At 33.6% G+C, this 24,818-nt stretch overlaps 1 protein-coding gene and 1 non-coding gene across 3 annotated transcripts in view; one reads left to right on the top strand and one right to left on the bottom strand.

Annotated features, from left to right (window-relative positions):
- PSD3 (pleckstrin and Sec7 domain containing 3) overlaps positions 1 to 24,818 on the bottom strand; it is a 407,146-nt gene that overhangs the window by 208,012 nt on the left and 174,316 nt on the right. For both annotated transcript variants that reach the window (XM_011373110.2, XM_011373102.2), the window contains exons 5-9: positions 20,668 to 20,862; positions 20,424 to 20,504; positions 18,683 to 18,795; positions 15,927 to 15,985; positions 2,713 to 2,802 (exon numbers count right to left, since the gene is read on the bottom strand). In XM_011373110.2, the coding sequence (XP_011371412.1) occupies positions 2,713 to 2,802; positions 15,927 to 15,985; positions 18,683 to 18,795; positions 20,424 to 20,504; positions 20,668 to 20,862 (538 nt within the window). The remainder of the gene's footprint in view (positions 1 to 2,712; positions 2,803 to 15,926; positions 15,986 to 18,682; positions 18,796 to 20,423; positions 20,505 to 20,667; positions 20,863 to 24,818) is intronic.
- On the top strand, positions 17,449 to 17,567 carry LOC111729245. Its single transcript, XR_002776149.1, has one exon. It is a non-coding gene; the product is annotated as a 5S ribosomal RNA (ribosomal RNA).

The following is a 24,818-nucleotide window of genomic DNA, read 5'->3' as shown; positions in this document are numbered from 1 at the left end:
TAAATTGTAAAAGAGGGCTCAATGTATCATCTTTCCCTTCAATGTAGTCTAAGGTAAATTTAAAGCAAAATATTAACTGAAGTCTCTAAATGAAAGGCTTGAACCAAGTTTTTCATTTTTCATACCTTTGAGTATGTTAAGATCAACTTTTTTTATAACCATTTCTGTTGAGATCAAGCAGAATTCAGTCTATACTTTTAATTTAATATGCAATAACTGTCTGTTTTAAGGAAGCGAGAACCCTCCATCCTTCTCAGTAGTTTGTGATCTCTGAGGACAGGGGCCCATTTGGTCCCAGCATGTTCCCCAAGTCTGAAACAGCAGGTGAACCTTCAATAAACATTACCAGTGACACAACCACAGTGAATAACAGACATTAAGTCAAATTCTGGTCCAAAGAAGTATAAAAGTAACAAGGTCAATATGCGTTTTACCTCATGAATTAAACATAAGGTTGTACATTCCTGTAATTGTTTAAGTTGGAGAGGGGATGGAAGAAGAGAGAAAGGGGTTACCCAGAACCTGTAAAATGGCACCAAACATTTTTGTGTTGATCTTTATGTATATACATATCTGTCTGTATGGCATGTACATAATCATATTTCTCCCCAAATTCAAAATAATATTCTATCCAATGATTAATCTCGGCAGGAATTGAGAGACAGAGAGAGAGAGAGAGAGAGAGAGAGAGAGAGAGAGAGAGAGAGAGATTTTGCAGTAAAGTCCAGATTCCTATTGAAATGAAACACTCATCTTGGGTGGGTGAGTGGTTAGGGTTTGCTATGAAAGAAAATCAATATTTTACTTGACAATTTCCATGCTAAACACCACTGTCATTTTCAGTAGTATTTCACTGTCATCTTCCTACAGTAAATAAAGAATAGTATAACATATTTCCCCCCCTGAGGTTTGTGAACATGATCTCAATTATACGACTGTAACAAATCACCCAGCGAATTCTTGGCAGAGTAAATCAAAGAACATATGTTTACCCAAGGTGAACGGCAGCCACTGGACTCTACGGTGACTACATTTGGTTTCAGACAGCTCCATCAAACACGCTCTAAAGCTTCCCAATAATTTACCCCCAGTCAAGCATGTTACCACTCAAATCTAAAAGCTTCGCCATGAAAAATTTTCCTGTCAATTTTCATTTCTGACAGGACTTGATAAAAGCCCTCTTAGAAAGACTCCATTATTTTCCATGCTAACACTGCTGGACTAAAAACAGACTTGTTAACCTGTATCTATAGTATAGCTTCAATCAATGTACAGAACATATTTACCCGTTACAATCCAACACCTTTTATTTCCCTTTTCCGTTTGGAACTGTAGCTTTAGAAATGGTAGTATTTGCTATAAAGAAACAACTTAAAAAATACCTTAACAGACTTGTAGTTGCCAGTGGCAGGAGCTAGAGAGGGGGCAAAATGGGTAAATGGAGTCAAAGGTACAAACTTGCAGTTATGTCATGAGGACGTGATGTACAGCATGGTGAGTACAGCTAATAATGCTGTATTGCATATTTGAAAGTTGCTAAAATCTTAAAAGTTCTCACAAGAAAAAAATTCTGTAATTATATATGCGGATGGGTGTTAACTACATTTATTGTGGTGATCGTTTTGCTATACAAATATCAAATCATTGTTATATATCTGAAACTAATATGATATTGTATGTCATTTATACCTCAATAAAAAATACCTTCCTTATGCAGTAAGCTGAAGCTACTTTTCTTCTTGCTTTTTTCATAATGAATAAATTCAGTAACACTCTCATAATGCCACATTTTTGTAACTTCTTTTATTTTCCACAGTATATATTCAAATCTTGCATAACTCTATTCTATATATTTTATATAGTTTAAAAGTCACATAAAACATGATAAAGGACTTATCTCTCAAAAGGCACATATTATAGCTGATTCAAATGTGTCACCCTTCATAGCAAATTCATTCAAAGGAACCAATTTTAAAAGAAATCTATATATGTACAGTTTTTAAAAAGACGCTAAAAACAAGTAGAAATCTGTAAAAATCACATTCTCACATCTTATCCAGAACTTCTAAATACACATCTCTTATCAATTACTATTTTGCATTTGATCAGATGCATATCTCATGTAGATGTAGAATGTTACAAATTCCAAAGCTAATTTTGTAGTCTCCTTGAAAACAATCGGTTGATAAAGAATAACATGCTGTTAACAATAAAAAAGCTGAGTGCAAATAATTCAGGCATTCTACAATACTCGGATTTAATTTAATCTGTTCCCAGAGACAACCTGAGTGGCTCTGTGACTAGAGACTGAATATAGTCAGAACTCCTTCCAAAAAAAAAAAAGAACTGCTTCCAACATAGTCTGCAAAATGCCTTTTTGTTTCCATAGTGATTATACCTTTGTGACCTTTCTCAAATTCTGACGGTCTGCTTACAAATAAATAAAAACCTGCCCACCAACTATCTGTGTCACCAATTATTACAAATCTACATATTACATTTAGCTCAGTATTATTGATTTTAATGTGGACTTTGAGAAATTATTAATTGAAGGGTACTATGCGTCAAGGACAAAACCCAGTCAAAACATCATCAATAAGACCAAAAGCAAAAGATAAAATATTTAGTGATCCTTAGTCTGTCTATTTTGGATAGAAATATATACATAAGAAAATATAAACATATTTTAAAAAACAGTATTTCAATGCTTACTTTCAGTAGATCCTTGGAGAAATCACCACCCTCATTTACCCCTTGGAGGTTTGCAATAAACTCTTGGCAGCTCATCTTCTTTCCAATATTCTGGAATAGAGGCAAATAATACATCATAATGACATATATGGAATTAAGATTAATTCTTTAAAATGTAATTAAGCAAAATAAGGTTGATTTAGTTTTTCAAAACATGAATACACACACATACCCCAATATATGTGCAGATATACATACATTCATATAATACAAATTTATATGCATAAGAGAAACAGATGGCTCATTATGCTTTTAAAACTGTCATTAAAATAGCAAAATTATGCCAAAGCTTTATTTTAACCTAAGAAAAAAATCTATGCTTCATTTATGTAAATAATATATAATATAGTTTTTAAAAAAACATGGATAGAAATGACATTTCTGAGGTGAAACCAACAGCTAGTTATTTGCCTTTTTATTTATATTTCCTATACATAGTGTCAAGAACTGTGAAGATCCGAGATTTTAGCCTATTTTCACGCTAACAAGTTAGCCTGTCAGGATCCATGAATGCTAGCAGAAGTAAGACTCTTAGGTCAGAGGCACAGGAATGTATTACAACGATAGGAATAGCCAGAATATCAGCATTCTCTTGCTCCAGGTTCCCCGAATCCCAGTTCTCGGGAAGCAATTTGAGGAGGGCCAGCTGACACCTGCACATGCAGTAGGCTGCCATATAGGAAAGGATTCCTGAGCTTTGGGAACCCGAATTTTTACAACAGGCAGTAAGCATGTCTACTCCTTTGCTTGAAAGGGAGAAACCAGCTCTTACCTTCTAAGGCTATGAGCAAACCTATCCATTGCTCTGGAGTCTAAAGCTGGTCTCCAAGGAACCAACGTTGAAAAGACAGACCAGAACAAAGGCAATCAAAGCTTCTGTCCACAAAATGAACAGAAAAGCAAGAGCCCCACGGAGAACTGTTTCCAAAAATGTGTTTCCAAGCTGACTTCGGGATAATAAGTTTAACCAAAGAAAATCACATTAATAAACAAAATTATTAGAAAACCTAAACTACAAAAATAGAAGATACGAATAGGTTGGCTAAGAAAACTAATAATATTGCTCTGACACAGAATCACCTCCTATGCCAGCTCCGATAACTAGTAAAAGCTGCCAGTTGTGGAAGAATCTGAGGTTCAATCTGGACACCAAGAGAAATCTGTCATGAGTGCAGGAGAGGGATGCAGAATAAAAACAAGTGGCACGTGCATGGGATCTCTAGCAAAATTTGGGTGAACCTGAAGTACACTTACACTAATATTCCTGTACACAATACACATACCAATTAAACGTATGCTCAGTAAGGCTATTTTACTTGTAAAAGACTAAGAGTAAGGTAGAACAGAAGTCTTCAAACTAGGGAAGCATATTCCTGAAGATAAGTCTTTAAAAGGAATGCAAAACCATGGATGGTTTTAAGGGAGTATATATACAGAATCTGAACTTCGAAAATACACATCTGCCTGAGAACGTATATACCTATGTCTTAAAAGTAATTGATTCCCACTTCCCTTTTCATAACTGCCCTTTACTTTACAATGAAACAATTTGTCTCATGTTATCTAATTAATTATAGTGAAAGTGTTAAGTAATTGTTTTTAAAACCTTGCCTCTTCCATCAGCAAAAGGGCATGAAAGATGAATGTTTTAACAATAAGAACTGGCTTTGCCAATTAACTTATTTGGTAGATACTTCCCATAATTTGAATAGTTAAATCTGCAGTCTTAAGTTCTGATGAAAATTCATTTAAAGCACGGCAAGAACTTTAATGAAAAATACTGTTTCAAAAGATCATATTGAAAAAGACTGTTTCACATCATTATACTGAAAAAGACAATATCTCAAATTTTCTAATCTTTATCAAGTGTCTCAGGTCAAATGAGGTGCTTCAAGGTGGCTATTCTGGGTCCTCTGCATTTCCACATTAATTTCAGGGCTAGATTATCAATTTCTGGGAGGAAAAAAATCAGCTGGGATTTTGACAGTGAGTGTGTTGAATCTGAAGATCTGAATCTGACTTTGGAGAGTATGGCACTTTAAGTGTTCCAATCCACGACCACTGGATATTCTTCCACTTGTTTCTTTCAACGATGTTTTTTAGTTTTCAATGTCAATATCTGAATCTTCTCTTATTAAATCTATTCTTAAGTACCTTAGTATTTCTGCCAGTATTGTAAATGAAACTAATTTCATTTTCATACTGTTCACTGCTAGTATAGAAACACAATGATGTATTTAACTAATTCTACAGCCTTGCTTAATTTGCTCTTTATATTCTAGTAGGTTTTTCTTTTTTCTCTTTTATAAATTCCTTAAGATCTTTTATTTACAAAATCTGGTCTTCTGTAAAGAGAGATCATTTTACTTACTCCTTTCTAATCCTGATGCTTTTTATCTCTTTTCCTTCTCTAATTACCCTAGCTAAAATCTTCAATATATTAGATAGAAGTGGCTAGAGTGGATATAGTTGTTTTGTTCCTGATCTGGGGAACGGTTTTCCATCTCTAACCATCAAGTATGATGTTAGAGTTTTTCATAGATGCTCATTTTCAGATTAAGGAAATTCTCTTATATTCTTAGCTTATTACAGGTTTTCTTTTTAAATCATGTAGTGGTGTTGGATTTTGGCAAATGCTTTATCTGTGTTTACTAAGATGATCATGTCACTTTTCTCTTTTATTCCATTAATACCGTGTTTTAGATTTTCATCTGCTGAGCAAATCTTGCATTCCCTGAAATAAATATCAAATGGTTATGATGTATAATCCTTTTTATATGTTGAGTTTTTAAAAAGAATTTTGCGTCTATATTCACAAGGGATAACTCCTAAGGGATGTTAGTTTTCTTGTGATAGCTTTATCTGGTTTTGGTATCAAGGTATTATTGTCTTCATAGAATGTTGTGGGAAGTGTTCCCTTCCCTTTTTTACCTAAAGGTTCTGAGAAGGATTACTATTAAAACTTCTTTAAATGTGTGATACAATTAACAAGTGAAGCCATCTGGTCTTGGGATTTTCTTTGTGGGAAGTAATTTTTTTTTTCTTTATTAATTCAATCCCTTGTTATAGGTCTATGCGAACTTTATATTTCTTCTTGAGTCAGTTTCAGTAGTTATCTTTCTAGAAATTTCTTCATTTCACACAGGTGATCTAATTTGTTAACACAATTGTTGATCATATTCGCTTATAATGTTTTTATTTTTGTAAAGTAATAGTAATATCCCCGCTTTCATTACTGATTTTAGTAATCTGAATCTTTTTTTCATGGTCAGGCTAGTTAAATATTTGTCAATGTTGTTGATCTTTTCAAAGAAAAACTTCTGGTTTTATTAAAATGTTTCTCTTATTTTTTAGTCTCTTATTTATTTCTGCCCTATATTAAATCCTTCCTTCTGCTTTCTTTGGGTTTGGTTTGTTCTGTTTTTGTTTCTTATACAGAAATGTTAGGTTATTGCTTTGAGATCATTTTTTACGATAGGCATTTACAGTAACAAATTTGCCTCTTAGCACTGCTTTAGCTGTACCTCATAAGTTTTATGTTGTTTTCATTTTCATTCATCTCAAAGAATTTAATTTCCCTTGTGAATTTTATCTCTGATCTCATAGGTTATTCAGTAATGTGTTTACTTTCCACAAACTTCATTCTGCTTATGAGTTCTAATTTCCTTTCATTGTGGTCGGTGAACATATTTTGTATATTTTCAATTTATTGAGATTTGTTTTATGTGCTATCCTGGAGGATGTCCCATTTGTACTTGAAAAGAATACACATTCTGCTGTTGTTGGATGAGTAGAGTGTGCTATAGATGTCTCTGTTAGATCTAGTTGATTTATAGTATTGCTCAAATCTTCTATTTGTTGACATTCTGTGTAGTTGTTCTAAGTACAGTTGAGTGGGGTATTGAAGTTCAAACTATTATTGCTGAATTGTTTATTTCTCCTTTTAACTTATAAAAGCTCTAAACTGCCAACCCCAGTGGGTACTAGGCTTCTGGTTTTCATAGCTACTGTGATTGTGAGGCTATTGGTTTTCAAGATGATTGTGGAACTAGGGAGAGAGGAATGGAAATAGGGCAACTGAAAATGCCACAAAGCTTACTGTTCTTACGGAAATTCAGCTGTTTTTTCCCCCTTCAATAAACAGTCTTTAGACTGTTGTAAGCCTTCGATTAATTTCCAGAGTTGTGGAAATGTTAATTTTTGACTTTTTTTGCTAGTGTTCACATTGCTTTTTGGAGGAGTCAATATTATTGTCATTTACTTCAGATGTACTTACTCTGTCATTAATATATGTGCTGCTGAAGTGAGCACATTACTCTGTCACTAGGAAATGTTTCTCCCTCGCTATGATCTTTAAACTATAATGAAAGACTATTCTTTTGATATCAATAGTTAATGTCCACATCAAAAATGACCTTTTTATGTCTTAAACTTACAATAAAAAAATTTAGATGACAACTTTGAACCATAAGGGAGGATACTAATTTTTTCAAAATGCTTTTGGAAGTTTCATAAGCAATACATTTAAACGTCACTGAGTCAAAAATGTTTTAAGACACTATGAAGGTTTACTGTAAGGTGTAAATAAAACATTCATCATTTAATTAATAAAAATTGTTATCTTTTTTTAACATTTAACAACAATGGTAAAGTCTAAGTTATTTTGGTTTATAAAATCATACTTCATTCTAAATCCAGATTTATTTTACTTGCTTATTTGGCATTGTCTTTTGTATACTTTCACAGTCACCATACCAATACCTACAGCAGCATAAAGATACCAATTTGACACAGTTGGATTTTGAAACACAAATTAAAAAAATAGCATCTGGGTTGGGGGAATGGATATGTATATTCAGACCAACAAAAAACAATTCAAAGGCTTCAGGTCCTCCACAGTAAGGAAACATTAGTGCAATCACCTAATTCACTGTGCCTCAACCTGTCTAGCCAATGCAGGGAATAAAGATAACGAAGATACATGACTTTCTATGGATCAAAGATGCCCAACAACTTCTTGAATACTTTGTAAGTTGAGGCTGTTTATATCTGCCATTTACTGTCGTCCTCTGACTCTCTGGTTAATTCTTCTAGGTAAGGTTTAGGAGCAAAAGAGCAAAGGGCCAGATTAGCCCATTTTGTGTCTTACTGACATATGTTTAAACGCTGAGTTTTTATACCATTTTTATCAGAGTGTAAAAGTAAAATGAAGTGAAGTCTTTGTCATCAAGAAACACTCCTTACGATACCTGGATTTTTTTTTTGGTCCCGATTATACCAAATTGTGTCAATTATTTTAAAATGCTATTATTCAAATACTGTCTACCAAACAACGCTAACTAATCATTGACTCTGTATCTCAACAATTCATAGGTATCACAGATAAGCTCGCACATTGTCATAGTTTTATTCATTTTCTTCCGAAATATATTTGTAACTTTGGAAAAAAGTAGGCTTGATCTGAAACAAATGCTGGCCAGCTGCCTGCCAAGGTAGTGCTTTCATAGTGCTTTCTTATATTCTGAATTCCTTCCCATTAAATAAAAGCATGGAGATTTGAAAAGGGTTCCTGATGCATAGAAAGGCACAGATATCATCCCTTAAAATCAATACAACATTTATAATCAAATCTGAGGCCCTTAATGAAAATGAATCTCTGGATCATTACCTTTAAAATCAGGAGGCATTTAAAATCAAACCTAAAATGGTAATACATAAAATGAAAAATCCACAAAAAGAAAGAATTCTATTTGAAATCCCAAAATACTATGCAGGCCGAAGTCTTGAATATTTAGCCAAGTAAGATACTACTTTTTACGAGAAAATATTAATCAAAAAATATAAAAAACCTAGACTGGGGTTCGCATCGCCAGACAAATTTAAACTATTCTCCAAAATAATTACATTGTCATTATCAAATATATTTTTAATAAATACAAAAGAGCTGTTTTCTCCATTGGTTTTCTTGCCTTTCAGAGAGAAATTCTTTGGTGAATTTATCATTTCTGAAAAACTTAAGATATTTTTAACATGTTCCCATTTAGAATGTTAAGTAAAAGGATCATCCTCAACTATACCCTACCATATTTGGGGAAAGAGAAGGTTTCATGGACTAAGGGCCAGAATCTGGAAGAGACAAATTCTATATGTTTTTTGTAAATGACCAGATAGGAAATATTTTAGGCTTTACAAGCCATAAGGTCCCTGTTACAACTACTCAACATTGCATTTTAGTCTGAAGATGTTAACACATGGGTATGGCTACTTAGCAATAGAACTTGACTTGCTTGATTTTGCTTGTGGGTCATACTTTACCAACCCCTGATCTAAAAGAAAAGTGGAAGGAAGTGGCACTGACACTGAGGACAACATCATGAGCAAACATGCAAATACATTAGGCATCTTAATGTATCCTGTGCCTAATTTCAAGTTTTTCCTTTACTGAAGTTATGGCATTCCTCACCTGCACCCCCAACACCACTCCAGCAGATAATCAGCTCCCAACTTTGGTGGTAACAATGAGAACAAAGGGGGAAAGTTAAGATGGAGAGTTTCATTTTTAACAGTCACCTAGTAACCATACAAGTTACATTCCAAAACTCAGCAAGTGTAACCAAGTCTTTGCTGTAAGCATGCCCTCCCTGACAACTAGCTCCAGTCAAGACCTAATCTAAACTCAGTGCTAAGGGAGAGCTGCTAACAGGGCCAGCTGTCAAGTATTCACCGGAAAGGAGACCACAGCCTATACTATGACCTAGAGATTGAAGAATTAGGCAAAACTATCCTAAAATTTCTCATTTTTAATAGTACGAAATCTAGAAGCTTTATGGAAAAGCTACTTTCAGAGAAACTAAAAGCTCTCATGACCCATTGGTAAAATATGGCTTCATAAATCTTGGGATATTAAAAACACAGCAGGCATACCCTCCCACATGACAATTCCACCTCCTCCAACATGTTACAATAAATGGCGAGAAAGCATACTACTGATTTGGTAATTAAGTTCTGTAGCTCTACTGAAAGCTCCTGTTTTGATTTGTAGGTTTTTCTATCAAACAAGTTTAATTGTGTTATGCTGCCCTCAGGTGTCCAATTTTTTTATATGCATGATTAGCAGTTGAAGCAGGATCCTTTGTAAATTTCCAAACCAGGAAGCTATAGCTATAATATTCAAAATGTTCTTTCATAACTCACAGAGCTAATGTACATGTTAAAAGTACAACTTTTAGGGACATCTGAAATATTACCGGGATTTCTCCTACCACCTGCGTGTATATATTGCCATTGAAAAAGAAACCAGAAGTGGTATAAAGGAAAATATGGTGACCGAAATATGGCGATACAGTGGTTCTCTAAGTATAGTTCAGGAATCCTGTTTATGGTGTCCAAGTTGAACCTATTTTTATAATAATACTAAAAAACGTTTTCTCTCTCTCACACACACACGTTATAGTGAAATTTTCTAAAAATTACATAACTTGTGATATATTGCAAAAGACTAAATGCAGAAGCAGAAAATCAAGTTGTGCTCCATTAACCAAAATATGAAAAATATTTACAAAAAATTTTAAATGCTATTTTTACTAAATATTTTTTGTTTTCTAACATATAATTATTGTTCATAAAAAGTATGTTACTCATTTCATGGGTTTGTTCATGTTATTTTAAAATGATTTAATAAATATTTAAAAATCTTAAATATTTTAGTTTCTAATATGGTAAATATTACTAGATATAAAAATAGCTCTTATGGGTCCTCAAAAAAATTTGAGAGTATAAAGGGATCCTGTGACTTTTAAAGTTGGAAAGTACAGTAAGCAGATTCTATCACTACAAAAAAAGTATTTCCCCTAAAATTTGAGATGATAAAGGAAAAGACACTGACTCCATAATCAAATTATGAAGACTATACTCTATTTTTAACTTGATTATCATAGGACAGGCATTAAATTAAGTAATGAGGTTAGAGGTCAGAGGTTGTAATCACCTTCCTTATCCTCACTTCTCCCTCCCTCCCCAAATATTTGCATGAAGAAAGAAAGAAAGCGAAAACTGACAACAGAGTTTCACAGGCTTCCCTTCATCACCTTCTACTAATGAGCTGTGCAAATGTAAGAAATTCACAATGGTCAGAAGGAAAGGGATGCAGTGACAGAATGATGTATCAATTAGATAATCTGAGGTCCCTAAATGAGTTCCATTAATTAAAAGAGAGGAGAGTGAAGGAAAAAAGGGGAGAGATAGAGAAGAAAGATTGGCAATAGTGTGCAAGGAGGAAGGAATGGAAGAAGGGAGAAAAGGAAAGGAGGCTTTCATTTGGAAGAGCCAAGAAAATCCACTAGTGCACAATTAATGCTGACATGCTTAAAGAAAGATTCCTATTAAAATCTAGGTAGTTGCCAATTTGATAGTGAATTCTATTCTAAAGGTCATTTTAAAATTGAAAATTTTGAAACCATGACATTTTTCTATAAAAACATTTCCACAGCTGACAGTTAGGTTCTCAGGCTATCCTGTAAATGCTCATTCTGGCGATAAAAATATTAACAGTAAAAATGAACCCCATGCCTCACTAGAAACCCTTAAACAACTCTGCAATCTAAGCCCGACGCTTATGTGAACTTTCAGTATCAATGAGAAGCTCCATGGAACGAGAGCATGGAGGAATTCGCTATGGCTGCGGAGTTCTCAATCAGGTGAAAAGACAGACTTGGAACCGAGGACATGTTAAAAAGAGGAAAGAGGCAGTGCTGGCTCAATGAAAATTAAGACTAAGGCTGGAATTTACAGATTTCCTGAATATGTTATCTATCAACCTCATGGAAGTTTGTGGTGCTTTTGAGGGAGAAACTATAAAACAGTACAATATGAAAAGTAAAAGAATTAAAATTCTTTCATAAAAATTCTTATAATAGTCATTTACCACTTCTGATAATAAACCAAATATTTTACCCACTATTTGAAATTCCAGGCTCCTACTAGAGGGCCAATTTAAGAATAATCAATCACAATAATCAATGCAGTTTACAGACTGAAAAATAATGAATTCCTATGACTTAACTCAAACTGTATTATACATATCTTTTTAACATTGTACCGTTATAAAACCTATACTTTATTCCTTGACTTTTTTCTTCACCCTACAAGTATGGTATATTAGCTTTGGTTTTAGCCCTTATCCAACCTATAACCCAATACAAAAAAAGCCAGTAAGGTCCTGCCTCACACATTAAACTCAGATCACTGAGGATGATATTCTGCACACTCTGAGCATCCCGAGGACAAGTATTTGTGGGATGCCCAGCCTGAGGCAGAGAGCTGCCACTCCAGAAGAACCACACTCCTGCTCCCTTATACCTACTGCACAGGGTGGGCTGGCTCCTGCCAATACTGGAAAGCAGAGACAGACCCTGGGTAAGAGAGCTACTAAAACTCCCAAGCCACAGTTCCATATGTAAAACTTCCTTCTACCTCAGGCAGAGTCCAACCCTGGTAAGAAGTTCCTGCCTGCTGTCTTGTCTCTGCCACCTGTCTTCAGCCTCAGCAATAATCCTGCCAGGATGGATGGATCCAAGTACAAGAGAGCTATTTGTAGTCAACAGAGCACATTTGAAGATTAGTCCAGAAAAGGAATAGGTTTGAATTTATTCTAACATGACAGATCCTTTTAGTCACATCATTTCTAATAGAATAAAAAGCTTAAAAATTTTTTCCACTTTTTCCTTGTTGACAGTTCAAACAAAATTCAATACAACTTAGTTTCAAGACAGCAAGAGAAAAATAAACCACAGTTTACTGGAAATTTGTCTGTATGTACAAGTTTAATTTATATATATTTCACAGAGGAAGAGGCATGTTAAAAATAAGAGATTACTTAGCAAATTAGACATGTGACCACAATGATAAGTATTTAAGAGAATAAACCACTTGCAGACAACTAAAAGCATGTCAATACTATTGCTAAGGTAATGATAAATATTAATATTTTAAAAAATTAGGTACTGAAGGGAATTGTCATTCTTAGCTCCAATGAAATAATGATAACATATTAATTTTCCCCCAAATACTGTATATACTTCAGATTGTTTTTTTCCTAGCCTACTTAGTGAGATTTAACTATAATCCAATGTGTAATTAAAATATCTTTCCACTGACATCACCTGTCAACATTTCTTCAGTTAAACCTAATAAATGGAGGTCGGCCTAGTCAACACTACAAGAAGAGAGATTTGACTTCCATGAGTGCCTCTTTTATTTCTGTTCTTTACCCAAATGGCACAGAACTTGGAATGGAGTAGATACACTCCAAGTGTTTGTTGAATGAGGGAATAAATTAGAAAAAGAAAGATATAAAGGCATTCAACATGTAATGTTATTAGATTCATTATATTAGTATACATTCTAACATTTTATTAGTAAGAGAATTAGCAAGAAGAGCAAAGGCCCCATATCAATGCATTTTCAATGCATCATTCTTTTGAGTAAATGAAACCCACATGAAAGATTCACAAAGAACAGCCAAAAGAAGTTAATCTCCCAAGTTATGCCTCCCACACTGAAAGCACGAGCACGTCTTAGAAAGGCCATGCTGTTGTATTGCTATCATGACATGATGGTAAGAAAGAAAAGGAAAAATGGTTTATTAGTTCATTCCCCAAGAGAGTTATTCCGGCATTGGAGTAAGTAATGAGAGGTGATAGCCTAGGCAGTACAACATAGGGAGAAGGTGAAAAGGAACAGAAGTTAGAAATAACTTACTTTATATTCTGAATGATTTACTTTCATAGGGGCCATGCTAGTAAGTCAAACAGACACTATAATAAATCAGGCAATCATGATGCAAGAGAAGCTACATCCAGAATCATGAAAGAAAACTTACCACCTAGAAGGAAAATTTATTTTTTAAATGAATCCAGAGGAGGAAGGTAAGAAAAACACATTTCAATATGGTTAGTTCTTCTGATCACTACTACACATTCAGGACTTGTAACAGCACTCATTACACATAAGGATAAAAAACTCTAATAAACAAAACTTAAACAGACTATCTTAAGTATACAGCACACATTTATAAAGACAAAGCTGAGAATAATCACCAGAAACATAATTTTGAAGATGATATAGAGTGATTTACTTATATTTATCATTTTCTTCAACTTACATGTAATTCTGCCACTATAGCCAATTGTTAACTATGTGTGATTGGCATAACTCAAGATAATATTAAAATGTTCATTTTAACAAACTGTCTCATGGTCTAGTTACCAAAAATAAGTGTGACGTGTCACTAATCTCCTTTCAACTCCTCAAAAGTAGTCCGAAGACACAACCAGAGCAAATCCAGTATCTGTAGTTCTGAACCTGGGGACTATAGACAATGAGTACCCACGGCTTGTTTGAACAGCAAGCACCTGAGTTATCGGAATAAATAAGAAACCTCACATCTTTATTTACTGCGATGTTTCAAATCACTGTGATTACCGAGGTACATGTTTATTTGAGAGTATTATTCAATCAATATTAGCTTTTTAAAAAGCTATGCAGTTTTTAATAGAAACATATCCCCTCAAATCTAGCAACTTCCATAGAAGTTCTAAAAGATCTTCAACCTTTAAATAAGAATTGACCTGTTACTGAATTCCGTTTTTTCTTTATTAGACATTTTCTCAGTTAACAGACACTAAATGCACAATATTCATATGCGGATGAAACGTCAAAATATCTGATGTGAAGTTTCCTTGTTCTGGGAACCTTGGGCTTGGATCAATGTTATGTGGACAAGCATATTCAAAAGTGTCACCTTCAGCTGAAAGTTAGGTTGAGAAACTGAATGAGAGAAAAAGAAGGGGACAGAGTTGCAACTGTTATCACAGGGCAGGCAGAAAAAAAAGCAGTGAAAACTTCTTCACTGGTAACAGGAAAACAGAGATTAGGACCGTCCACTGATTGGTCATCCCCATGGCAAGCTGGATGAATATGAGATTCTGATATTGACTTTAAGGCTCATATTGTGGGAATCCCAGTACTTTCATTTCCACAAGACGAATTACAGCCGTTACCCAAGAATGTCCTCTAAAAGTATCTACATTTTTAGTCTATATAACCTCCGGACACATGTTACAGATGTCTCCCAGTCACTAAACTATTCTAAATTCACCTCTTACAAATTGCAAAAGGAACTTCCTAGTTAGGATCGGTAGATTTTGGATTCTATTACTATGATTCTATTACTATATCTCTTTACTTTTCTGATGGTAGAACCCTTATCCCCTCTCAGTAGATCTTAATGGCCCCATCCATTCTGCCTTTCTTAAAGAGGAGCACCATAGTTTCAAATAAGGGAATCATGTGGCCTTTTGGAATAGAACAAATTTGGACTAATATTTCAGTTTTACTTTCTTTAATTTTTTAAAGGGTAAAATAAATTATATAGCAAATCAAGGGATGATTAAGACTCTTTAATTACAAGAAACTTGATTTTCTCTTCAAAATAAATGAAAGTGGAACTACGAAATGATTTTTAGGCTAAGTATATATTGATATATATGTAATGAAAATGTTCGCATTTTCTCTAATATGAACAATTTAAGTAAATGCTAAAATTACATGCCTATGAAAGGTGAAAGTTTATATAAATAATTATAGAATTAAGAAGTTCATCCTATATTTTAGATAGAGGATTAGAAGGTAATTAGATTATTTTGATAATTCAACTAGCAAAAAACCAGGTGAGCTGAGGAGTGTAAAAAAGGCTGATTTCCTAATAGGTACTACTGTGTTTAATGAAAACAAAGTCAACATTTTCAAATCTAACTTATATCCTCTCTTCCCATCATAAAACATTAACCCTAATAATGAACCAAAAAACAAACAACAAAAAACAAAAAGTAAAAAAGTAAAAGCTCTGTCTCTGCCACCCAGTGGAGAAAGAAGATACAGAACACACGTTACAAATGAAACAACTTTAGACGCGCTGACAATATGGTGTTCACTTAAAATTATGCTCTATGCTAGCATATGACATAAGTTCTTTTTCCAAGGATTTATGTTTACCTACCTGCCACGTAGAGAATGGGAAAAAGGGAGACAGAGAACAAATGTGAATGAACACAAAAGCAAAGATAAGCCCAAGATAGTTTGTATTTCGGTAAAACAGTTCACACACCTACACTTACATGGCCATGGAGATCAGTGTTAAGAAGCATCATTGCACAGGTGAGGCAATGGACTCCATCTAAGGAAAGAGACAAGGACAGAAGCATTAACTCACTATTTCCTGTTGAACTCCTTATAATTAAAATAGCATACATTAAGAACCTATAAAAACACAATACTGTCGCTAGGCACAATTAATCGTATTAGTTTGGCAAGACAGAAAATAGATAAGAATAAACTATTTAAAAAAACTCAGTGCACAGAGTTGGACTGTACTGGATAAAGTAAATTATTCCTATCTCTTAGGGACAATTTGATAGGACAATTTGATATCTTAAGTTTTGAACCAATGTCCTTTGATGCAGTAAATCTAATTGAAGGCTTTACACTAAGGAAATATGAGTCTAGAGAAAATAAAAGATTATCTAAAGAAACACTGCTTATAATAGGGAACAAGTAAATACTGTTATGTTTTAAGGCGTTAAACAATTCTGTTATGTTTTAAGTCATTAAAAATGTTGTCCAAGTATACATGTTGAAATGGAAAGGTATTTTACAATAAACTATTATATGAAAAACACATTATATGCAGTATGATTCCATTTAAATAGAAATACAGCAATGAGAATAGATAATAATATTAAGAGATTATCATCTCTAGATAGTAAGATTATAATTTTGATCTTATTATTTATATGTTCTCAATATTCTTTAATGCAAGATATGGAAATAAAAATAAATACTGTTACTTTTTTTACTTTCTGGGAGGAAACTGATTTAGAGAATAAGTTAACACCAAGATTTTCATTTTCCACTATTTACTGTTTGGGTGTTAGTTCTCTGGCTAGAAATATACAGGCAGGAATAGTTATCCTCTTTCTTGCCATTCTTTAAAGGAAATGTTTAATTTGAATGGTCCAAAATACAATGTATCAGACAAAAGTGAAATATTAAAATAATCTGTGAAGATTAAAGCATTAAATATTCAGGGGAAAAAACTGCCCAAACCAGAAGGATCATTTCACATTTATATGGATACATCACTCTCTCTTCTTTAAAACAAAAGAAAAAAAAAAGAAAACGCACAGAGCGTTTAAGCCTCTCATTTCTAAATCTTAGAACTGGTTCCTCTCCCTGTTCTCACCCTGCAATCTTAATCTTAGTAAAAAAAAAAAAAAAAATTAGCAGTTGCAGACTCAGAAAAATCTTATTAATTTATGTTAAATGTAGAGGGTGCCTGTCTAATTACTGACTTCATAAATTAAAGAGCTTATTTTTTGAAAGTATACCTTTGGGTATAGTAGGTGATCTCTAATAGAGATGTTAGAGATCTCTATTAATATCTCTAAGTAGATGCTATTGAATGCCTAAAAGTATATTTATTCTAGTTTTAGTTTATTATCACAAATTCTAAATCCATTTAAAAGAAACTGCTTAAAGTATTTGTAAAACTCAGGAGCCAACTCTCAAATATCTTTATCAACGGCCAGTTGAGCACACAAATAGATATTCATTGTTTCACTCAGAAATGTCAACATCTTAGTCTACAGTCATGCCACCCTGAACAAGCCCGATCCCGTCTGATCTCAGAAACTAAGCAGGGTTGGGCCTGGTTAGTACTTGGATGGGAGACCATCTAGGAAGACCAGGTGCTGTAGGCATAAAAAATAGAAAATAAGGGATTGTAAACTGATAAGGCCCTTGCAATCTGTGAGGTCAACCAATGGTTGCCACATCTAAAAAAAAAAAAAAAAAAAGGAAAGGAAATGTCAACATCTTCTTCCATTTGAAGAAAGTCCTAACAAAACAACCCTCTTCTATCCCTTTCATTCTGTAGTCAATGCTGACAGTGATACAGTGAATAACTGGTCTAAATAAAGTCAAAGAAAGGAATAAAGACAAGTTCTCATTTTACAGATAGGAATAACAATCACTTCGGTCAATATCAAGTACACTTATCTTAATTAATTGGTAATACTAAAGCTAAGAGATATTTACTATTTCTAATACATCTAATCTCAGTGATAATTTATGAAAGATTCCCCAATTATAGTGAACGCGCTTGACTCCAAACCCTAAAAACTGCTTTATTGTAGGAACTGAAATGAGGAAAGACCACTCTTTACTGGGTACATCAACAATTACATAGTTTAAAGTTACTTTTTACAAATAGTACAATAAACAAATTCATAGTTCATTGAAATCATAAATCAAAGTCAGTGATCAATGTTGTTTTAGTAAAGATCAAACAAAAGCACCAGAGGCACGCCATGAACTCTAGTGAGGTTTGTAAAATGTTCCCAAAGCTGAACACAAAACTGAACACACATGTACTTTATCAAGAAGTTTAGAGATCAGATGTAAGGGAAGAAGTAACAAGAAAATGTGTTTAACTTTGCAGGTAAAATCTCAGAGTGACAAAGTGTGAACTGGAAAATAAAGTAATAATAACTGAAAGAAAAGTAAAGAATAGCATGCAGTCATCAAATATCATGCTTTTTAAAGAATATTTGATGACATGAGAAAATACAATGAAAGGGAAGTGCGGTAGGAAACAACTCTCAAGGATTCCAATTTGACATTAGATATTGTGTAAATAAGCCAGAAAGAAGTAAATCAAACTGTTAATAATAGTTATCTCTAAGTAATTACAGATATCTAGATGATTTTCATTTTCTTCTGTATAATTTCTCATATTTTCCACAATAAAATATAACTTTCATAATGAAAGTAACCCTTATTATAAAAAGAAATTCTAGCATTTCTATCAGATTACCTTGTGAAGCAATGGTATCTGGGTTACAATAAAAATACCTATTGGAGAAGTGTATTAAAACTCTCTCTCGTTCTTGAGTTTCTCCCACAAGAGAAAATGCTTTAAAGAAATACCTAAAAAAGAATTAAAAGGGAAAATGTTACATATTCTTTATGTTTGACAATTAAAGATAATTGACATAAACATAAGAAATTAATTATACAAATTAATTATACAAAATAAATTAATTACTCTACAGTTATTTTTTAAAAATCACTTACTAGATGGCCATTCAGTATAAATTTATATTGACATTTAAATTCTATAAAAGTGGCCAATACAGGAAGAAAAGCGTCGAGAAGGTAGGTAATTTCCCCATATGACTAAGTGTCAAGTAGTCATTTTGAAAGATCAGATAAAAACCAAAGAACCTTTCAAACCGAATGTATAATCACATGGGCTATGCTTTAAAACTCTACATAAACCACAGGTTTTCTTTTTTTGTCATTTTGTTATATCACTGTTAAAACTACAATTATATTGTCTTGTGTGCAGTAAATTTCTGTATATTTTATTTTGGCTATTATTACCACATTATATTATTAACTTGTTAAATGAGGAGGAAATTGGGAGATAAAATCTTAATTTATTCCATAATAGGAAGTTAATTTACATATACAACTTCTTTGAATAGAAAATACTCCCGGAAACACATACCAATCTAAATCAGAGTACTATGAATCAAACATAAGTCCATATGTCCCTTATTTGACAAAGTATATGCATTTCCCTAAACATGAGATGGGAAGGAAAAAATCATTTAAAATGTTCTAATAAATCTTATTATTAAAAGCAACATACATAAACCTTATTCCTAAGATGAAAATGTTGCTATTTTCCTTATTTACAGTTTGCTAATCTAAATTATATTGCTTAATTTTCCTAACTTTTTTTCATAAAACATATCAGAGCAAAAATATAGATCTTTCTTCTACTCTTACCCGTTTTCTTTGGAAAACCTGGGTACCCTTGATTCATGCAAAAGCCACCAAATAAGTTATTGTGTGCATTATAATTCAAACATTCTCACTTGACCACCAGGCCTCAGTTTCTTGATTTGTAAAACTAGAGGATTATCCAAGATGATCTCAGAATTCCTCCAGGATCTGACACGTTATTAAGTTTGTAAGATTAAATGCTGACTGGGTTTTATCTTCAGCTGCTCTTAGAGATTTACAGTACAATATAGTGTGAAAAGTGAGGATCAGTTTAAGACACCTTCATTTGAATAGATCAGCAAAAGTGCTACTGTCTGAAACATTTTTACAGATACTTTCTGATCATCACAGTGATATTTGTTTCCATTCATGAGATTATTCCAAAGTACTCTCTTAAAAAGTTATTGGTATTGTAAACAAATGCTTAGGAAAAATATCTTAATTCTATAGTCTGTAAACTGTCTTTTTTAAGAGTTGATCATTTGAAACCAAATTCCCAAAGATTCCATTTCTCCTCAAGACTTATGTTGCCACCATTCTTTACTATGTCATTTACTAGATGCAGAATATGAGTTCATGTGTGATTTCATAAAAACAATGTATTTTTCTCTTTCTACGTTTAATATTTATGGTATAATCTCAGCTAAATTCACAAAATAAGTGTGGGCTTAAAAAAAACAAAAATCAGATTTTAACTTCAGCACATTATGTTCTCTTCTCAGAATTATATGGAGGCACAGAATAAAAGTGATGTTTAATCATACCTGAGAGACTGATCTAGCGTCATCCCTGTAAAATCAAAAAACTTCAGATATTCTTGTGCAACTAGTTTGCTAAATTCATTGCTGTAAGAAAACAGAATAGACTTGGTTATTAAAATTGAAGCTATTAAAACACACACACACACACACACACAAACACACACACACACACACACACACACACACACACACACACACACACGAACACTCAAATACACCCAGACACCAGCCTCGAGACAAAACGTACTTCTTGCCTAGGTGCTTTGCGACATCCGATCTCTTGAATCTGTCTAGTTGATAAAGGCGTTTGGCCAACCTTTTGGCTGCTTCTACGTTGCTGCTGGTACCATTACTGAGATTTTCAGAGGTCTCCTTTTCCAGAATTTCAGTGCTCCCCATGTCAGAACGAGCATCTAGCAGTGCTGTTTTCACTCCAGCATTGCTGTGAGAATTAACAAAGAAAGGGAAAAAAAGAAAAGATTTTTTCTTGTGTGGCAAAAAGGAGTATAGCTGATAAAATTTTCATGATATTGTAGAACTAAATGGAAAAAAATATTTTAAATGAGATCGTTTTAGGCTTAATTATTCATAAAAATATTTTCAGATACTATATTTCAACACACTAAAGAAGTGATTGCTTAAACCTTGGATGAACCTTTTGGTCTTAGGACCTTTACATTTTTAAAAGTATGGAGGACTCTGAAGACCTTCGTTCATGTGTGTTACATCTACTGATACTCACTGTATTAGTCATTAAAACAGAAAATTTTCATATATTAATTCATTTAAAATAAATCCATTTTCATTAATATAAAAATACATTTTTATTAATAACTATATTTTCCAAAACAACATAAAGTTTAGTGAGACAAATGACTGTGATCTACATTTTTAATAAATCTCTTTAATGGTTGGCTTACTGGAAGACAGCTGGAGTCTCAAATCTGTTACAACGTTTGGTTTTAGTTGAAATATGTTAAGAAAACCCAGCCTCACACAGATAATTAGTTAGACGCATAAGGAGTATTTTAACAATCTTTTCACTTAAAATTTAGATATTCTTTTTTGATATAACACCAAAATAAGATGAGTGGTAGTTTCTTAAGGTTACTTGGAATACAGAATCTAAAATTTTATCAATGAACTTTTTGTTCTCATATTATAATCTGTCTTACACTTCGAATGGATCTTTTACCTAGGCATGATTCTGCAACATGTGATGATCATCTGAAAAATATCTGTTGACACATTTCATTATACAATATTTTAAAATACCTCATTCATTAATGTCACCCACCACAAGTATCTTCAGGAAAGTTTAAATATTGGGAGGCTGTCAAACTTTTGGTGCAGATATAAGTTTTCTAAAATTCTAATTTTTGATTGAAAGCTCATATTTTATCATTGACAACAAAAATTATCAATTATTTTCCTTAAATAGGCTCAGTCTATTAACTTCTGAGAAAATATCTGCCAGTAACCACAGTTTTTCAGTCATACTTTGAAGGAAAAAGGATATTCCATGAAAAAGCAACTAGTTCATAGCTCACAACTCGAATTACATACTAGTGCTTTTCCTAGAGACAACCATTAGGAGCAGAAGTGGTTTGTGAGTATTTTCCATTTCATCACATGAGCAATTAAAAAGGCTTGTCGTACTCAGGGTTGAAATGTAATTAATTTGTACTGCTTTATTAAAAACATTTTTGGGGTGAAATTTGCCTTTGTTTTTGAGTGCATGGCAGTGAAGAATACAACAACAACTAGAACAGTTTGGTGCCACTCCCTAGATTTGTGCTAAGGCCCCCATCATTGCTATGTACCATCAGTGCAAATATCAACACAGTGAAACAGAAAAATAATAATGTACTGTTATCATAAAATATAAAATTGACATCACAAATTTACTCTGAAAGGGTCTTGGGAAGGCCCAAAGACCACACACTGTGAAACCTCTGCCCTAGAAAGGGGTCACAAACTATAATATGTGACTGGCCATAGAATGCTACATCATGCATTAATAACACTAAAACCAATGAGAACACAATAATGTCCAAATCTTCATTTTAACTTGGTAGCAAAACAAAGCTATGTTCATGATAAACTATGGTGCTTAAGTAGCCTTTAGCCTTACCATACTTATCAGTCCCTATATTAGACGCAGTCAGAGTTTTTCCGTTATGGACCGGATAGTAAATATTTCAGACTTGCGGGTCACATAAGGTCCCTGTCATACACGCTTTTCTGTTTCTGCTGTTTTTTGTTGTTGTTGTTGTTGTTGTTGTTGTTCTTTAAAAATGTAAAGTCCATTCTGGACAAGGCTGAATGGGGCTGAAAGGCCTAGTGTGCATGTCCTTGCTCTAGCCCACAGTTCTTTAAGTTGGCCTGGACTATAAGGTAACCATTTATTGCCTAAAGTAGGACACTCTGAAGAGGAAACAGGGATGATAAAATCATTAAATATATACCTATAATTGTTATAAGTACAAAAAGCATTACCAACAGAAAAAAATAGTTGTAAACTTACATCATGTAACAAATGACAAAAATTATTTTAGCAAAAATGAATACATTTATAAGCAAGACTGCTCGATCTCTATTTTGTCACATATTCTACCTAAATTACAATTTCTCATTTCCCACTGATCCACCAACTAAGTGGTAGTGGGGCAGCTTCACTTTCGCTCAGATGCAGCTGGGCTACTGCACAAGCAGCTGCTACACCAAGTAGCTCCCAGGGGCTGCGGAGTCCTGGAATTCCCCAGCTACTGCCAGACTTGAAGCACCTCCTCTGCAAGCTCACTTTATCAGCATGTATTCCACATGCTGTCCCTGAAAGTGGGCTATAAGGGAGGAAACAGACTCAGTTATGTGAACCTTCTATTCAATACACATGTCAACTCACACCTTACAGATGAGACTACAGAGAAGCTGGAAATATAAGGTGAAAGTTTACCAAACCCATGCCGGCTTATTTTACTGCAACTATTAATGATAACACTACTTCTTCTTCTTTTTTTTTTTTTAATCAAAGTCAAATGCTAAAGCACAGTCAATGCTAGGACAGCAGACAAACTGGAACTGATCCAGGCAAACCAAGATGTTTGGTAACCCTCCTTAAACAATCGGTTACATTAAACAATTTTCCAGCAGAAATGCCCACAAATTACAATAAATTGTTTCATCATGATGAGATCTTCATGCAAACACATTTAAATAATTTTTCATCACAAACCTTCCTATATAGAGTTCACATTAGTGGTCAGTTTTGTGAATTTTATCTTAACAGAAAACTGAATATTTAATTATGTATGTGGCATACCTATAATAACTAAAGACATAGAAGAAAATTTTTTAAAGCCAACTTAACTTTGTGTTTTCCCACATAAGTGGTAGAAATGTAAATTATATACTCTAAGAACTATTTTAGTTAAAATAAAGTAATTTTTATAAATTAAAAAATTCCTGGAGTTGTGTTCTCTTTATCGTGTCAAACAAAATGTCAAAGAAAAGGTTTTCTTCTCAATTAAAACTACTACTTATTGTTCACATCTCAGGGCAAATTCATGGCATATATTTAACCACTCCAGGCAAACAATGTGATTATACCACATATATAGTACTGCAAAGATTTTGTTCAAATACAGACTTATTCTAATGAGCACATATTTTTAAAAACACGGTGGCCAAAATCATTTCTATTTCTCATGTTTCCCATTCCTCATGTTTGCCTCCTCTTTCTACTGTCTTGCCCAGCTCAGTCTATTTCTCATTTTCTTCACATTCACCTGATGTAGTATTAAAATCTGTATGCATCAGACTTCTCTGGATCTTCTTGGAAAAAAAAAAAAAAAACCTTCAGTAAAAAAGAAAATTAGGAATAAGTGAGGCTAAATACCTGGTTTCATTCTGTCCCATTTCATGATTTATGAGATAACTGGAACAAGAGCAGAGATTACTTTTAAATCAGAAAGTCTGCAATATGATGGCACTACAAACTCACCAGCAGTCAGACAGACACCAAGACAGGCTCATCACAGAGCTCAGGGGGCGTCTGGGCCATACTTCCTCTTCGAAGCCCCTCCCCAGTATCCTGCACCCCACAACTCCAGCGATTGCTATTCCTCCAGGCATTCCTAGGTCCTGGCTCCCTGTGAAGTCACATTACTATGACCTCACATTCTCAGCAGAGTGTTCATTGTTGGGGTTTTTGTAATGTTTTTACAGCCTCAATAAAAATAGGAGCCAGAACACAGGGGCCACTGTATGTCAAGAGCATAAACAACAGTGGCAGCCCAGCCTGTTCAGACTCGATAAAGCAAACTGGATGATCCCTCTCAGCGGGATGACACCCCATTTTGTTTCTTGGAATACACAAGACACTGTCCACCTAGTCTA

The sequence above is a fragment of the Pteropus vampyrus genome, unplaced genomic scaffold (genome assembly GCF_000151845.1).
Source record: "Pteropus vampyrus isolate Shadow unplaced genomic scaffold, Pvam_2.0 Scaffold8, whole genome shotgun sequence".
NCBI lineage: Eukaryota > Metazoa > Chordata > Mammalia > Chiroptera > Pteropodidae > Pteropus > Pteropus vampyrus.
This window is presented reverse-complemented; position numbering and strand designations above follow the sequence as displayed.